This window comes from Porcisia hertigi, chromosome 12 (assembly GCF_017918235.1).
Source record: "Porcisia hertigi strain C119 chromosome 12, whole genome shotgun sequence".
Lineage (NCBI taxonomy): Eukaryota > Euglenozoa > Kinetoplastea > Trypanosomatida > Trypanosomatidae > Porcisia > Porcisia hertigi.
Window position 1 is genome coordinate 169643 of NC_090571.1, and position 16397 is coordinate 186039.

Consider the following 16397-nt stretch of genomic DNA (forward strand, 5'->3'; position numbering starts at 1 on the left):
TGTTTGTGTGTCTGTGGAGGCTGCAGAGCTCCCCCACTCAAAAAAAAGAGGTACACACAGAGATGGCGAACCGCTTCAACCCTCATCAGCACCCGATGCAACAGCCCAGCGATGGCGCTCAGGCGCAGCCCTTCTTTTATCACCCTGCAGGCACGCAGCAGCAGCAGCAAGTGTATCCGGGTTACCCCCACGGCTTTCCAGCGCTGCACCTCGTGGGGCCGCAGCAGCAGATGCAGTTCTTGCAGACCCTCAGCGAAGCGCAGCGTCGTCAAGCATTACAGCAACAACAGCAGCAGCAGCAGCAACAACAGGAGATGAAAAGCCGCGCTGGTGGTGGTGGCGGCATTCCGCAGCAACACCCCAGCTTTCCTCATTTGTCGGCCGCTGACTTGGTGCTTCTCCAACAGCAACAACAACAAAATCAAGAGCGGGAGCTGAGGCAGCGACTTGGTTTACCCGAAGGTGCAATGCTGGCAAACTTTGCCGGTAACGCGAACAACACGACGGCCGCGAGTAACTTTCTCACAAATATAACACTAGCCCAGATGCGCCAACAACAACAGCAGCAGCAGCAGCAACAACAACAACAACAACAGTATCAGCAGCAGATCTCCCAGCTGCAATCCCAGCGGCAGCAGCAACAGAATGTGCAGCAACAACAGCAGCTGGCGACGCTCATGGCGGCAGGTAAAGTTAGTGCAGGCGCTGCAGCGCCCGCTGCTAATATAAACAACGTCGGTTCGATGATGGCGCTCCCCGGTGCTGCTGGGCCCCACACGGACCCTGCGATTACCGCCGCGTCTCCTGCGATGCAACAGCAGCCTGCGTCCACCGCCATCGCCGGCAATTCCAACGCGGCCCCCGCTGCAGCCCCTGCCGCTAGCGGCACTGGGCCCGGTGCCGCGGCGGCGACTGGGAAGGGCAAGATAGAAGTGGAAGACGAATATGGCTTGAAGCAACTGGTGAGGATGGTGCAAGCACCACTGCCCATGTCGGCCACGCCGTACGTGCCGACCGCAGACGAGCCAACGGACTCGGTCTCGGGGCGGCCAATCAGCCAGCAGGATGCAGACGAAGTCAACTTTACATTCATCACCCGTGGTGTCGATATCACCCAAATCGGTCTCTCTGTCGCCGAAGAGGGGTGGCTGCACACGACCCTCGCCACGCTGCCGCTCGACACGTATGAGTACTACGTTCTTCCAGAGTTCAAGATCCCGGAGAGCTACAAGAAGCCGCGGCCAAAGTCCCTCTCCATGAAGTCTTTTCACCAATTCAAGGAGGAAACACTCTTTTACATTTTTTACAGTATGCCGCGGGACGTGCTGCACCTGGCCGCGGCCCGTGCGCTCTACGAGCGTGGCTGGCGGTACAACAAGCGTGCCCAGCACTGGTTGCACCCCGTGAAGGCGGAGGATGGCACCCCCATGGAGAAGATCACAACAGGGCCTGAGGGTCAAAAACTGTTTACTGGCACCTACACCGTCTTTCAACCGAATGAGTGGAAGCAGGTTCGCACGCAGCCGAACCACACCATCTCGGCAGCTGATATTGAAGAGCAAAGTGTACTGGTGGCTGCCATGGAAGAGGCGGCGCGGCAGCAATCACAGCGCGCCCGGACCAAGGGGGCTCAAGTAGCGGGCGGTGGCGATAACGCAGCGGCCGGCTCGAATGGCAACAACAGCAGCAGTTTAAACAACATTACTTCCTCGCCGAGTGCGTGAGTACATGTCGGGAAGCAAAGATGGAGGGGGGACCGAAAAAGAAGGGGGGTGGGTGGGTCTTCTTTTTTGTGATGTTGTTTTTGTAGCTGACTTTGATTTTTTCCTCTCTGTGCATGTTTGCGCGTAGGTGTTTCGTTTCTCATCCAGTTCACCCCCACTCACCCACCCCCCTCCCTCTCCTCCAGCACCACCACCCCCGACACACGCACACACACACACACATGCCCCGCCCCGCGGACCTCCCTCTACCTGTTTTGGGGTTATGCAAGCTGGTATCCTACAGACACACGCGCACACTTGCATCTGTATGACTGACCCACTCCTCCTCCCTCCCTCCTCCTCCTCCTCCTCTCTCTCTCTTGGGTGTGTCACCGAATGCACGGGGGGGGGGCAACAGATTTTGTCGTCGTCTTTGGATTTTTGTGAGATTTTTTTTGGATATTTATTTTGCTTCAGGTTGTATCGGTGCTCTATTTTTGTTGTTGTTGTTGTTTTCTTCGCTTTTTCTACTTTCTCGATGCTCAGAAGTCGACCACCACCACCACCACCACCTCTGTCGCGTTACTTTGTTTGTTGTCGATTTTTTTTGTTTTTTGCGGTATCGTTACTGAATGAAGGTGGGAGAGGGGAAAGGAAAAAAGAAAGCGAGGGAGTGGGATGAACAGTATTGTGGCACGTTGTTGTGTGTATAGATGTGTGTGTGTGTGTGTGTATGTGTGTACGCAGATATGTACACCTGCGTACACACATACACACACACATTTATATATTTATATATATATATGCAGAACATATATATATATATACACACACCTATGCATATATATATGGTGATGTGTATGAGTTGACTGTGTGTAATGAGACTTGTAAAAGTACAAAGCATCGTTTAGCAACGGGAGGAGAAGGAGAGGGGGGAGAGACGAGTCTGTAAAAAAAAAAATGGAGTGATGTCTGGCACGGCGATTCAAACCGCCTTTCCCCCTCCTCCCTTCCCCCTCTCTCACATTGCACCACCTCAACTACTGCCCCCCCCCTCTCCCTGATGAGCATCTATGTATACACACTGAGTAAGGGCAACGGCGGAGCAACAACTGCGTAGCATATGAAGTGGGAAGATCAAGACGGGGGGAGAGGGAGAGGGAGAGGGAACACCTCGGCAATAAAAGCGGGCGCACCCATACGCACCGGCTACGTCAGTTACTCTCTCAGCGAACGATGACACCAATCACATCCAAGGAGGGGTAAAAGGTAAAGCGATGAAGCTTGAGCTGTCTTCCGGTTCTGGCTCTATTCTTCCTGCTCACCCTCTCTGAATCTCATGGACAACGACATCTCTTTGGCCCCCCCCCCTTCTCTCTCTCTCTCTCATAAATACACACAGAACGCTCTTTGGATCTCTCATCACCTCCAGGTTGTTCACGCACTCCAATCTATCGCTTTATATCTAACGACATAAAAATGGTGGTCTCGCTCATTGGTCCGCTAGACCTGCCGCACGTGCAGCGCACGCTGCTTGTGGCCGCGTACGCAGGTATACAATTGAAGGTGGTGCCGATCCAGATTGGAAAAGAGAACGAGACGGAAGAATATCGCCTCAACTGCCACCCAATCCAACGAGTGCCTGTCATGAAGACGGATGAGGGCTACCTTTTTGAAACCAACGCAATGATCCGCTACCTAGCACGCACGGAGGTCATGCTCGCCGCCGCCGCCACCAACCCTGCCACCGGCAGCGCGGAGACGAACGACAAGATCCCGCACCCGCAGTACACAGTTCCCTACGCCATGTATGGCCACTCACTCCTCGAGTCTGCGCAAGTGGACAGCTGGCTTGATTTTGCTACAACGCATATCGACATCTATACCACACAATTTTACGAGTATGAGCACACGGGGGGACCAAGACCAGACGCCGACACGAAGAAACGGTTATTCATGGGCCTCGACGGACTTGAGCGGCGTCTGGCCTACCTGAAAGATTGCTGCCGCGTGCATGTGCAGCAGACCGGCTCGCTGACGGAGCGCTCAATGATGACCGACGAAGAACTCGTCTGGAACGAAGAAGAGTACATGGCGTCTAGGGCGACACGAGATTTGCGTCTGAGCTCCGTGTACAACGTGGCGGGCTCCATTCGTCAGCGTCACAGGGAAAAGGAGCGGCAGGAGCGGGAGAAGCAGCTGGAGTCCATCAAGAAGACCACCGATGAGGCTCTAGGAGAGGAGGAGGGATCCAGCGACACCCGCCACACAAGCCGTCGCCAGTCATTGTCGCGAGATGGCATGATATCGACTACGCCGCGCGCCTCGGTCTTGATGTCAGCTCGCGGCACCGCCGGCCCCTCCGTCCCACAGCGCCATGATCTCGTCTTCCTGGTCGGGAGCTCTCTGACTGCGGCTGATCTTGTGATCGCCATGTCGCTTCACGGTGCCCTGTCCTGCCGAGAGTTGAAGAAGGAAATTATTTCGAAGTATTGGAACCTGTTTCGTTACTACAAAAATGTGCTCACTCTGCCTGTTGCCGCAGAGGTGTGCAAAGCGACTCAGTTGAGGGTCATTCAAGGCGTGGCTCAGGAGCACACACGCTGATCTACATACCGGCGGCAGCGGCACGGGCGGCAGACAGTCGGACGCAACCGCAGAAGCAGTGATAATTGGGGTGAGAGAAGGAATCGAGGAGCCTCTCATACACACCGACAGAAAGAGAAATCGGCGGCGGTGCCATAAAACATGTTCACTGCCGCTGAGTGCGCCTCTCCCCGCTTTCTTAGTGGTGACAGTCACAAGGATCGCTCGTAAGCTCCGTGATGAGAGAAGTGGTATGTTTGTTTGTAAATTTGGGGGGGGGGGAAGATCCTCGTCCGTGGGGTGTGGTGGCTGCACATTTTTGACAGGTGATATCGTTCTCCCGCCCCCCCCCTCCTCTTTTTGTAAAGAATGGGGGTGGGGAAGCGGCGCCGATACAATACACAACCGCAGTAAAGGCAAGCCCTCCTGTCTCACCAACGCATCTTCCCTCCACCCTCCAGTTGAGTCTCTCTCTGTCTGCCGCCTGTCATCTCATCATCGGGAAAAAGATCTTTGTCGGGGTAACTATTGCAGCTGCTGCTCAAACTTGTGTGTGTGGGGTGACGTATTACCACGGATTACTTTGCAGCATAGTCGACATTCCTTTTGGCTCTATAGTTTGTGCCGCTGCCCATGTGCCTCGGTGCTCGGGCACGTGACTACGAGGTTCTCAACCTTCCTCTGTCAAGCGTACGCACTTCGTATCACTAACAACAACACGCACCAGGCATATTTCTGGTTCTCCGTGCTTTCAACGCCGCACACGTACACAAGAGTATCTGTAGCTCACTACTTCCCCATCACCCACCCCCCACAACACACACACACAGACAAACACAGACGCACACGTTCCCGCCTCTCGTTTGTTCTTCAGGGCCTGGCTGTGCTATTCCTGGCACTACGTCACTAAGTTTCGTGTGTTTGTCTGTATCGCGGCACATCTCTCCTCCCCCCCCTCTCAACTGCGTATGGTTGGTGATGGGCTCTACCGCTCTTTTGTTATAGTCTGTGTTTTTTTTGTGTGTACTGTCTGGTGAGCAGGGGGATGGACACAGTCGTGCCTCTCCCTCGGTGCGCGCTCTAGTTCGACCTCCATTCCACGACCCACCATAAACCAGGCAGCCTATCGTTCTTTTTTTTTTCGGGGGGGGTCTCTAATGCGTTGTGTGTGTGTGTGTGTGTGTGTGTGCGTGTGTGTGTGTGTGTCACTGGGGGGGGGGGGGGTGATGACACACGTCGTCGCTTCTCCCTCCAACTTTTTGCAGCCCGCTCACCATTACTCTCTACTTATTCTCCCGCGTCTGCCTTTCATCGCCAACGTACCTCTGAAGTCTTTGCCTCAACACCGTAACGTGTGTGCACATGTGCTCACACACATCCTATAGCGTACGTGGGATCCGCTCGTGTCTCACCGCCGACACTCCGCAGCGTTAAGCATGTCTGGTGGTCACTGTGCAACACCATGTCTCAGTAGTAAACGCCTTGAGGAGGAGTGCGAATCACACGCCGTTGACAGTCGACTGCTCTACAACGACATTGAGCAACTCTCAGGCAAGCGCTTCGAATACGGGCAACGCCTTATTCGTTGGAGTCGACTGTTAAGTGCGGCCTCGATGGTCGCGGCTGGGGTGTGTGGCCTTGCAGTGTACTACCAAAGGGCAAAGATCCACCGCGTCTGGAGGCTGCGCCACCCCCGCAAGGTACAGCGGCTCGCACAACTCGCCATGACCAGCGGTTGTTTTAGTTTCTTCAGTGTGCTGTTCCTCATTAGCCCCATCGGCTTCCTGCATGTACATGAAAAGGAGGAGCAGCGGATGAAGCAGTTGGACGCCATAGCCGTCACTGCGCTCGTACAGGAACAGAACTTCAGAACAGTGGCGGCGTGGGCGGCACGTATTGCAGCGGGTGCGCCCTCATTGGCATTGGCCTCTCACGCCTCCACAGCGCCCCCATCGTCTTCCGCCGATACCACAGACACCGAAAAGCGCGAAGGAACCAAAAAATATGGAGCAGAACCGGAACCGCAATGGGTGTGGACAAACGTGGTGCTTGACCCTACACAGCTGCTGCAGTCGTCGCCCTATGACCGACAGTCACCACAGAAGACGCAAGCCTCTCTGGTTGCCAAAGCGGCCGGGCCCCAGTTAACAGATCCTGCAGCTGCAGCAGCTAGCGCTGATGCAACCATAGCGGCCACCAAAAAGCAGTTGGCCTCTCAGCTACTGGTGAGACCTGAACACTCCGACGACTTGACTCGGGGCGACAGTGAAGCCACCCTTGAAAGTCGACTAACCACATGGCGAGAGCGGCCACGTCGTGTGTGGGGTCGCACAGCAGAACCTGAGGAGCTTCAGCGGCTGAAGGACGAATGCGTTGTCATGTGGAAAGAGCTTGTTTCAGAAAAGATGAGTATTGTGAGCCAAAATACTTTTTTTTGACCTCCTCCCTTCGTCGGCCCCCCCCCCTCCTCCCTCCCTCCCTCCCCCCGCAGTGTATCCCTCTATAATCGTCGTCACATATACACACGCAAACGCGCGCGTGTGTGTACACCGCGCCTTTTGGGCCGGGTGTAGACGACTCTGTGAGCACGTAGTGTTGATGCCGAGCGTGCGTGACCCCCTGTGATGGTCAGGGAAAGGGGGAAGGGCGGGGCGGCGGTGGTACGAGACAACAAAACGAACATAAGACACGCTTAACTATGGCAAGTAGGGGGGGGGGTTACCGCATCTCTCCCTCCCCTCCTCCCCCTCAGCTCCCTCTTCCATTATCGTGATGTCTGAACATATGATCACGGGAGGGGACTGTGCAAGCTGCTTGCAGTTTGCCCACCCCGCTTTCCTCCTCCACGAGTCATCAATCATTATCCCAGTAAAATACGTCAAAGTGTGACTGCACTTCTTCCTGCGGTTGTTGTTTGTTTGGTTGATCCCTCTCCACTCTTCCCTCCCCCTCTATCAATGTCTCTGCTCTATATAAATATTTGCTGGTTTTTCCTTTCTGTCGTTCGATCACACCTCTGAATGGACACACACACACACACACACACCGCCGCAGGTATCCACTCCCCGGGTCAGCACTGCCCAACCGAATATATACATACACACATATATATATAATACAAAGGTGAGAGACGAAGAACGGGGGAAAGAGGAAAAAAGGCAAAAAGAAGGACACGCGCACACGGGGCAGACACACACACACACATACACATACACACGCAACAGATAACAAACACACAAAATAGAAGGGGGAGAAGTGAAATCTATTTTTTAAAGGTCTTGTGGTGTTTTTTGTTTTCCGCTTCCCCCCTTCTCTCTTCACCCGGTGTGTGCGTTGTGTCCCCTCCCCTCCCCTCCCCTCCCCCCTTCCCCTTGGGGGTCGGTCCGTCTTGTGTGGCCGTTGTGCATACGTGTGCATACGTCTCTCTCTCTCTCTTTTCCCTTTGCACCTGTGGTTTCCTTTTTCGCTCCTCTGTACTCGCACACACACACACACACACACATATATATATTTGTAAATCTTTTTTTTTCTCTTTGTTGCTTTGGTCGTGTGTCGTGGGGGCAGTTGGTGATTGTCTGCGTGCGCGGGGTTGACCAAAAAAAAAAATTTTGTTCTCATCCCCACCCTCACTCTTCTATTCCCGAAGAGACCACCTTCTCCTCCCTCCTCCCTCCCCCCCCCCCCCGCCCCGCCCCGCCCGCGCCCACAAGACCTCGGCTCTACACGTTCGGTACACCTCTATCACGCTCGCTCCCTCCCCTCGCTTTCCCCCCTGCTGCTGTTGTTGTTGTTGTTACGATTTTGGTCGCTGCCGCTGCTCGTATATCGGAGGTGGGGCTCTCAAAGGTTTTATTTACATAATACCTGAAAGTACCAGAGAACAAAAGGAAAAAGGACAACCAGAGAAGGGGGGGGGAGGAGAAACAACGTCAAGCGCCACCGTGCAGGAGCGAGAACAGAAAAGTGTGAAAGAGGGCGGGGGCACCGCAGCATTCGTCGACAGTTGAAACACGTTGTCACACAGTTTTGTATGTGTATGTGTATATATATATATATATATATACAAGCATCATTCCACTCATCTCAAGACCTGTGCCGCGACTGTGTACACCGCAAACGCAACAGAAGGAAGGGGTAGAGCGAAGAAAGACGGCGTGTTATCACAGAAAAAAAAAACGCAGAAAAAAGTCCGAAAGCGAAAGAGACGAGGACGCAGCTCAGAGATTGAGTGTGTGCGTGTGTGTGTGTGTGTGTGTGTGAGAGAAAGAGATAGCGCGCGCTTTCGTATCAGCTTTCGCTTCCCTCTCCCTCTCTTACTTCCTCTTTTTTCTTTCTTTTTTGCCCCAGCCGCTGTTGCTGTTGTTGGCTGCTGTTGCGCAGGTGATACTCCCCTACCTCACCTGTGCAGTGGTGATAGCGGATATTGTTTTAGTGTGTTCTTCGACACCAACAACAACGACAACAGCACCAGCAGCAGCCCCCCTCCCCCCTCCCCGTTTTCCTTCGCTTGCTGCCACGCGCACCGATCTTCCATCCTCCTCCTCCCCCACTCCCCCTGCTTTATATAACCACCACCACCACGAAGCCTCTCTTCCCCTCAGGGGAAAAAAAAAGAGAGAAGGCGATAACATACACACAGAGAGAGAAGCGGAGAAGAGCGTGCGCGAGACACAGGATTCCCTGCGAACGCACTATCAACGCCCTGTTTTTTTTTTTGCATATACACTCAGAAGATTAACTGTGAAAGGGGGAAAAAAGTAGCATCTACCCACACACTCACACAAACCTTTTCTGTGGACTCCCACCACCACCACCACCACCACCACCCTCCTGCACCTCCTTTCGCTCCTCTTCGGTGTGTTTTTTGTACGCCTCCTTGGCCTTTTTCATTTTTTTTTTGCGTACGTGTGGCTGTGTTGGTCGGTGATAGCCCTCCTACCCACCCACCCCACCCCACCCACCCCACCCCCAACACGCCTCTCCCGCTTTGGACCGGCTTTTTCTCTTTTTTAGTGACTATTCTTCCTCTTTCCATTTGAGAGTGTGTGTGTGTGTGTGTGTGTGCTGCTGTAGCCTTCGCATCGCCTTCTCGATTTCTTTGTCGCCCCCTGTTCTCCTCATCTCTCACCCCCCCCCTCTCTCCCTCCCTCCCTCCCTCCACTTGTACCTTCGTGAACAACTCTCTCTCTCTCTGTGTTTTCCAGAACCCTTCCTTCCTCCTGTTTACTTTTGTACCCTCAAACGTCTCTTCAAAAAAAAAAGTTTTCTCCCGTACTTTACATACATAGCCTTCTTCTCCTCAGCCTTGGGGGTAACACGCCGCTTTGGGTCGACCCTCGTCCTACTTCGCTTTCCTCTGTTGCCCCGCTCAACCCTACTGAGGTCTTTGTTGTTAATCGCCTTGCCGCCTCCACGTACGCTTCTCTCTCTGTCTATCTGTGCGTTTGTGGGTGTGTGTGTGTGTGTGTCTGCGTTGTAGCTGGCACTTGTTTTTTTTATTATTTGGGAGGGGAGAGGGACCTGCCTCTCACGACTCACTGTTTTCTTTCCCTATAGGCCTATTCCACACGGCGAGGGTGAGGAGAGAGGGATAGGGTGGGAGGGGGCGGAGACGGAGACGGAGGCGGGGGGCGGGGGTCACTGTCCGCATCGATTGTATAGTTGGGTGTGGCTGCCCCACTCCCCCTCTCTTCCCTTCCTCTCTTTAATTCACTTCTTCATCTCTTATAATATCAGACTTCCTAACACGGAGGCACACACCGCGAACCCAACTCATCGATCGGCCGGACACACACACACACACACGCACGCACGCACGCGCTGGCGCGCGCAGGGGTCTTTTCGTGGTTTCTACTTTCCATATATATATATATATGTATATGTATATATGTATATCCGTCCTCTCACCTCACCGCTGTTTCAGACACTCAACACACGCATCGACACCCTCCGTTGAAGCGCAAAGCTCTCTCTTTTTTTTCCCTGTCCACTAACGCACTTCCACCATCCCCCCCCCCCCCTCTGAATCCTTGTCGATTCCAGGAGAGGCGCCCAAGTTGTAGCACCCCACCCTCAAAACCCCAGCTTTTTTTTTTGGTGGGGTAGTGGTGCTCCGTAATATCCTACTAGTAAGAAGTAGTGTCAGTACAGGTGTGGAAGCTCAACACGGAGACGAGAGAACAGGAGCTGACGAGCACCAACGGGTTACGGCGTCATCAAGACTAGAGGACGCTCCCGACCGCTCGCTTCACTCCTACCCGCCACCACCACCACCCAAAAAAAAAAAGAGAGAAAGGGAGGGGGAGGGAGAGGGGGGTTCACGAAGCGGTGTGATTGGTCTCTCCTCTACATCGTATCACGTGTGGGTGTGTGGGTCAGTCGATTGGTCGGCTGCCCCTTCCCCCCTCCCTCTGTCGCATAGCCGCGCACAGAGAAGACACCCGTGAAGGATTTTTTTCGAGGGACTATTTTTTCCCCCTTCTTTTTTGTTTGGAAAAAAAAAGCAGCGCTGAGGCGAACACTATTTTTTTTTTTGCTTTGCACACATACACACACACACACACACGCGTGCGTGCGTGTGTTTACCTCTCTCACTGCTGGGGAAATATCAGAGCTCATACAGCGGCAGCTGTGGGCGTCTGCGCCTAACCTTATTGTGTGTTGTGTTGTGTTGTGTTGTGTGTAATCTCAGAATACTAGTCTATCTCCCCTCATCATCATCAATATATATATATATACCGGTATTCCATCAGAAAACATACCAACGTGCATACACAGACAGGGAGGGAAGCCTCTCTTCTTTTCGCCTACCTCATCCCTCTGCACCCCCCCCCTCCCCTCCCTCCCCCTCCCTCCCTCCCTTCCCCCGCCATTTCTACTACCACCTCATTAATCTGTTTTTTGTTGTTGTTGTTGCTGTCCGTTCCCCTTTCGTGTTGTTTCGTTCGGTGTTGTTGTTGTTGTTTTGCGCTTTCTTCGTGTACATCATAAAGTGTACACCCACACACACAAACACTAAAGCGGTGTACTCTCTCTCTGTGTGTGTGTGTGTGTGTCACCCCACAGCCCCCTTGTTTTTTTATTCCCTCCCCCCTTTTTTCCAGATTGATCATTCTCCTATCGTTTTTGAGAGGGTTCTGTTCCTGGGATATCACCCCCCCCTCCCTTCCAGATCACACGCTATCGCCCTCTCCCCCCCCCCGAAAAAAAAAAAACTCGTACCACATCTTCATTTGAAGGGATAGGTGGAGACTCGCCCTTGCTGCTTGTGTTCCTCAACGCTCGCAGCGCACTGCCACCACCTCCGACCAACTCTTTGTTCCTTTTTTTTTTGTGTGTGTATCCGTGATAGAGAGCGAGAGAAGGGCTGTGTTTGTGTTCGACATTCCTGGTACTCCTCCACTGACGTGCCTTGACGGAGCTGTGCGTGTGGCCTTCTTTTTCTTGTACAACGACCATCATAACCCCCACCTCCCTTCCCCTCAGCGCATCTCGCTGACATTGTCGGTCCACTCACGCCGCAGAAGCTGGTGCGTACACCACCCCCGTCACCCCCACCCCCTTTTTTTCCATTTTTTTTTGCGAGGATTTCGCAATAGTTGTTGTGAAGCTGCTGCACTGCACATCACCGCCACACCGATTTGTAGCACGAGAAGAACTCTGTATTTTTTTTCCACGACTTCTCGTGCTGCTGCTGTGTGTGTGTGTGTGTGTCATCTACACCGCGATGTTTGCTCAAGCCGAGAGTGAGGAGCTGCTGCATCTGTTGTCGCAGGTGCGCCTTGTGGCGGACGAGGAAGCGCGTAGCGAGCAGAAGCAGCAGCACCTAAACACGGGTTGTGAGCACTCAACTCCACAGTGTACTCCCTCTGCAGATCTGTCAGCGGGGGCACTGGGCAAAGGGATAAGCAATGGCAGCACCGCGAGCCTCACCAGTGGTGGCGGCTCAGCTCTGGGAAGATATACCGCCTCCTCCACTGCAGCCGTCACGAGCAGCTGGACTGTGCGTGACAACACGGAGAGCGTCCTTGGCATCAACAGCGCAGCGCCGAGTGGAAGCTGTCTCGCCGACTATGAGAAACACCACGCAAACCCAATGCACCAGCCACCCGTAAGTCGCACCCCGGCGACGGATGTAAAGGTGCTGCTACAGCGATCGGACAAGCAAGTGGGGGATACAGAGGATAACCTAGCCAAACGCGATGACCGCTACATGTCCCCGCACCCAAAGCAACTCCTCTTCACCTCCCCATCAGCACCAACTCAGGCAACGGCTGTGAAGCAGCGGCAGACACCGCCGCCGCACGCGCGCCAGTCTGTCACCCCCACTCATCCGTCCACCGTTTATACCACAGCCACAAGCCCGACAGCTGGAACGCTGGCATCGCAGCCTATCGATAATACATCTTCAACCCTACCTGTTGCCGTCAAACGTAATGGCAGCGGCTACACCGGTGAGGCGGCGGAGGTTACGATACTGCAAACCACCACCACAGTGAAGGACATGTCATCGGTGCTATCCAGCTATGCCAGACCTGATGTCACGGCTGTGGCGGAAGGAGGACTCGAGGGCGTCCCACGTATGGCACCTGCAGTGCGACGGGAGGGTGGCGACGGGAATGGAGAGGAAGGTTTGGGCCTCATGGGTGGCGGTGCTGACCGACTCTCGGACGCCTGGACGCCGGCGCGCAACATCGGGACCCCACATTCGGCACTAGATGGCTCTTCCCAATCAATAGGCCTGCTTCACCTCCAGCAGCAAAAGCAATCGCACCTAAGCCTTTATCCGCGTTATGTATCCCCGTCCTCTCCGTCATCAATGGCGGAGGCCGCGCTCGCACAACTTTTTCGTGCAAGCAGCAGTGGTGATGTCCTTTACAACGCCGGCCACGAGGGTGCGCGCCGAGCAAGTGTTGAGGCGGAGCTCGCGGAGCTCCAGCGCAGTGGTGGATGCCTGTCTGCGGGCGGCCCAGCCGGTGTAAGAGTGCATGGGACACCGATTTCAATGGTCTCACCGCTTCCACCCGCGTCCACCACTCCGTATCACCAGTTGCTGAGCCAACTGCGACACAGCCCCTCACAGGTGCCGGTGGGTGGATTTGGGTCTGCCAATGCCGCCTTTGCGGGCGCCGCCGCGCGCGCGTACACGCCACCGGCCCGGCCTCCGCTCACATACTCCTCACGTCTGGGCACCACAGGGCCGACCTCGCTCTACACAGCCAACATCACCAACATGCAGAGACCTTCGTCCGCTGCTGCGAGCGCTTGCGCGTCGATGGAGCAGAGCCACAGCTGCTGGCCGCGCGCAAGCCCGTTTGAGAGGCCCACTGTAGTCACGGCAGCTCCAGGCTCGAACGTCACCCCCGCCCCAGGAGCCGCAGCGCTCTTCCGCACACCTGACACAGTTTCCAAGCCGGTCACGCTATCCTCCATCGCTGCCCACCTTCACGATGGCGTTGGCAATCGGAGCAGCCCTGACAACGCACACGAGGTGCCACCACACGCGCATGATCCCTGTGGCACACACGCGTCCCCTCTAGCCTCTACCACGGCCCTTGAGCGGGCGTTCCGCCCCACCAGAACGGCGCAGCCCTTCTCACTTTCTTCCCCATCTCAGCATAGCCCCCCCTCGTCTGCGACGACTGGAGCTCGCGTCTCACCGTGTCACGTCTGGTACCGAGGCAACGGCACCCACAAGCCGGGGCAGCATCCGCACACGGCGCCACTCCACATTATTACAACAACGGCGATGGCCCTTCCCCCACCACCACCACCACCACCACCACCACCTGCGTCGGCACAGTCGCCGGCAACAGCCGCAGGCTCGCACAAGTCCCATCAGTCCCATGTGCCGGCGTCCTCAATGCGGCGTTGGAGTCCCGTCGATGCATCCCCACCTGCCACCGCTGCCGGCACCATCGCTGGCAACGCATACAAAACCAACTCGCCCCCCTCCTGCACACTGCGTCCCTCGCCGCACCCGCGTCTGTCTAACGGCAGCTCGCCGGCGTTGCGGCGATACACCATCATCGCAACCCCCAGCGGCCCCGTAACGGGCACGACGGCCGCCAACAGCGCGAGCAGCGGAGGCAAGAATGGCATGGGTAGAAGCCCTCACGGCGCCAGCGGTACATCTGCAGCTACCAGAGGAACGTCACGCGAGGCGCGGCCACGCGTGCAGCTCTGGCAGTCGCCCCACACGACTGGTGGTGCTGGCCGTAGTGCCCGCGGGTCGCTGAACACTACCCACCGCGTGGGCGCCGATGCTAGTCCCAGCTCCTCGCCCCACCACCCCAACCCTAGTAGTCACGTCAGTCGCCAGCTAGGCAGCTCGTCTACCTCCGCAGTCGCATCTGTGGGGACCGGGGCGTCGATGGTGTCGGCGTCTGCGGTTCAAGCCCTCATAAAACGCCTACAGGCTGCCGCGGCAACTATTCTGCCCACTCCACCGCCCGTATCGACCACTGTGCCTGGTGTCGGGCAACTGTCGTTCACGGCCGAGGAGCGTGAACTTGCTGGCGTCACTGCAGTACCAGATGTTGCCTCGGCCCCAATTATACTCGCCATGTCGCACGATCAGCAGGGCTGCCGGCTGCTGCAAGCAGTCATCGATGCCGAGTGCTACGAGGCCGAGTCGCTCGACGACGAGCAAGACGATCTCACAACAACCGACGATGCTGTAGCAGTATCGTCACTGATGATGGCTGAAGCGTGTCCTGAGGAGAAGAGAGGCGGTGTTGTCAACAGCGTCAGCGAACGCCGCCGCCGTCGTCGTGCGAAAGCCTTCGAGAACTCCGTCCCCGTTCGCGTCGTTCTGCAGGCGATCGAGCCCAAGCTGGACGCGGTCATGGCCGACGGCTACGGCAACTTTCTTCTGCAAAAGATTTTCGACATGGCGCCTGATACAGAGCGCCAGCGGTTGCTGCGATTGCCGTCGCTGCAACATCACCTGTGCGAGGTCGCCTGCTCCCCTCACGGCACCTTCGCGGTGCAGCGGCTCGTCGAAACGGTGCGCAACATTGAAGAAGAGCGCCTCGTATTCGTCGCGTTGGAACGCGATCTTCTGCGCCTGCTGACAAACGCAAACGGTGGTCATGTCCTCATGAAAGTGATGGAGTGTATTCGGCGCCAGTACACCGCCTTGACTTGTAGCGCGACCAACACGTCAGCGTCGGCATCCGCATCCACGACCGCGTCGGACGAAAGCGGCACTGCGGCATCATCGCGACGCCTGCTTGGGGAACGGGTGGATGCGTTGTTCCAAGCGATCCAACAGCATTTGCTCTACGTCTGCCAACACAAACAGGGCTGCTGCATTGTGCAAAAATGTTTGGATTTCCTCCACGCGTGCGCCGGATTGTCGCCGACCCCGTCCTCTGCCGCAGGGACGCAGATGGACTACTTCGAGCGCATGGCAGCGCTTCTCCTCCCCCACGTACAGGAACTCTCGACCCATCCTTTTGGCAACTACGTCGTGACACGTCTTGTGGACGTCTGCTACACACGTGGCAACACCAACACCATCGATGCCGTGGCGGCCGTCATGCAGCGGGACTTCCTGCGAATGTGCACGAACAAATTCGCATCCAACGTGATTGAGCACATTCTCCGCCACTGCAGTGAGCGGCGCATTAGACTTCTCTGCCAGTCGCTGATGGTGGCCCCGGTCTCCTCGACTTCGTCCGCACGGCACCCCACCGGCACGGCGGCGGGAGCGGTAGCGACCGCAAACGCCGCCATCGCTCGGCTACCCTTGACCACCGTCGTCATGGACCCGTACGGCAACTACGTGGTTCAGACGCTGCTGACTGTGGCGCCAGTGGACGAGCTGGTGAGCACGTCCGCAGAGGGAGGAGGGATGCTACCCGTGCTTCAACAGCTCCTGCCACTCCTGAGCTCTCGCAACTACGGCCGAAAGCTGGAGACCAAGACGGAGCTGGCCTTGCTGAGGGTGGAGCAGTCCCAACAACAATAGAAGCCGCGCCAGGATGGATCGAACCTTTTTTATTGGGAGGAGGAGGAGGAGGAAGAGGAGAGGGGGGGAGAGCCGATACAAATCTGCTCTTCTCCCCCCCCACACACACACACACACCCTCTGCCGTCGCCCAT

The 16397-nt window shown here is 55.9% G+C and overlaps 4 protein-coding genes across 4 annotated transcripts; all 4 read left to right on the top strand.

The window, feature by feature from the left end:
• Positions 1-62: 62 nt before the first annotated feature.
• JKF63_07480 (uncharacterized protein) lies at positions 63-1724 on the top strand (the record flags this gene model as incomplete). Its single annotated transcript, XM_067903417.1, has 1 exon — positions 63-1724. The coding sequence occupies one exon, from the start codon at positions 63-65 to the stop codon at positions 1722-1724; it is 1662 nt and encodes a 553-aa protein (XP_067758842.1).
• Positions 1725-3182: 1458 nt separating this feature from the next.
• On the top strand, positions 3183-4310 carry JKF63_07481 (uncharacterized protein; the record flags this gene model as incomplete). The annotated part of the gene is made up of 1 exon (XM_067903418.1): positions 3183-4310. One exon carries the CDS (start codon positions 3183-3185, stop codon positions 4308-4310), a length of 1128 nt encoding a protein of 375 aa, XP_067758843.1.
• Positions 4311-5725: 1415 nt separating this feature from the next.
• On the top strand, positions 5726-6727 carry JKF63_07482 (uncharacterized protein; the record flags this gene model as incomplete). The annotated part of the gene is made up of 1 exon (XM_067903419.1): positions 5726-6727. One exon carries the CDS (start codon positions 5726-5728, stop codon positions 6725-6727), a length of 1002 nt encoding a protein of 333 aa, XP_067758844.1.
• A 5288-nt stretch (positions 6728-12015) lies between these two features.
• JKF63_07483 (uncharacterized protein) lies at positions 12016-16263 on the top strand (the record flags this gene model as incomplete). Its single annotated transcript, XM_067903420.1, has 1 exon — positions 12016-16263. One exon carries the CDS (start codon positions 12016-12018, stop codon positions 16261-16263), a length of 4248 nt encoding a protein of 1415 aa, XP_067758845.1.
• Between the last annotated feature and the right edge of the window lie 134 nt (positions 16264-16397).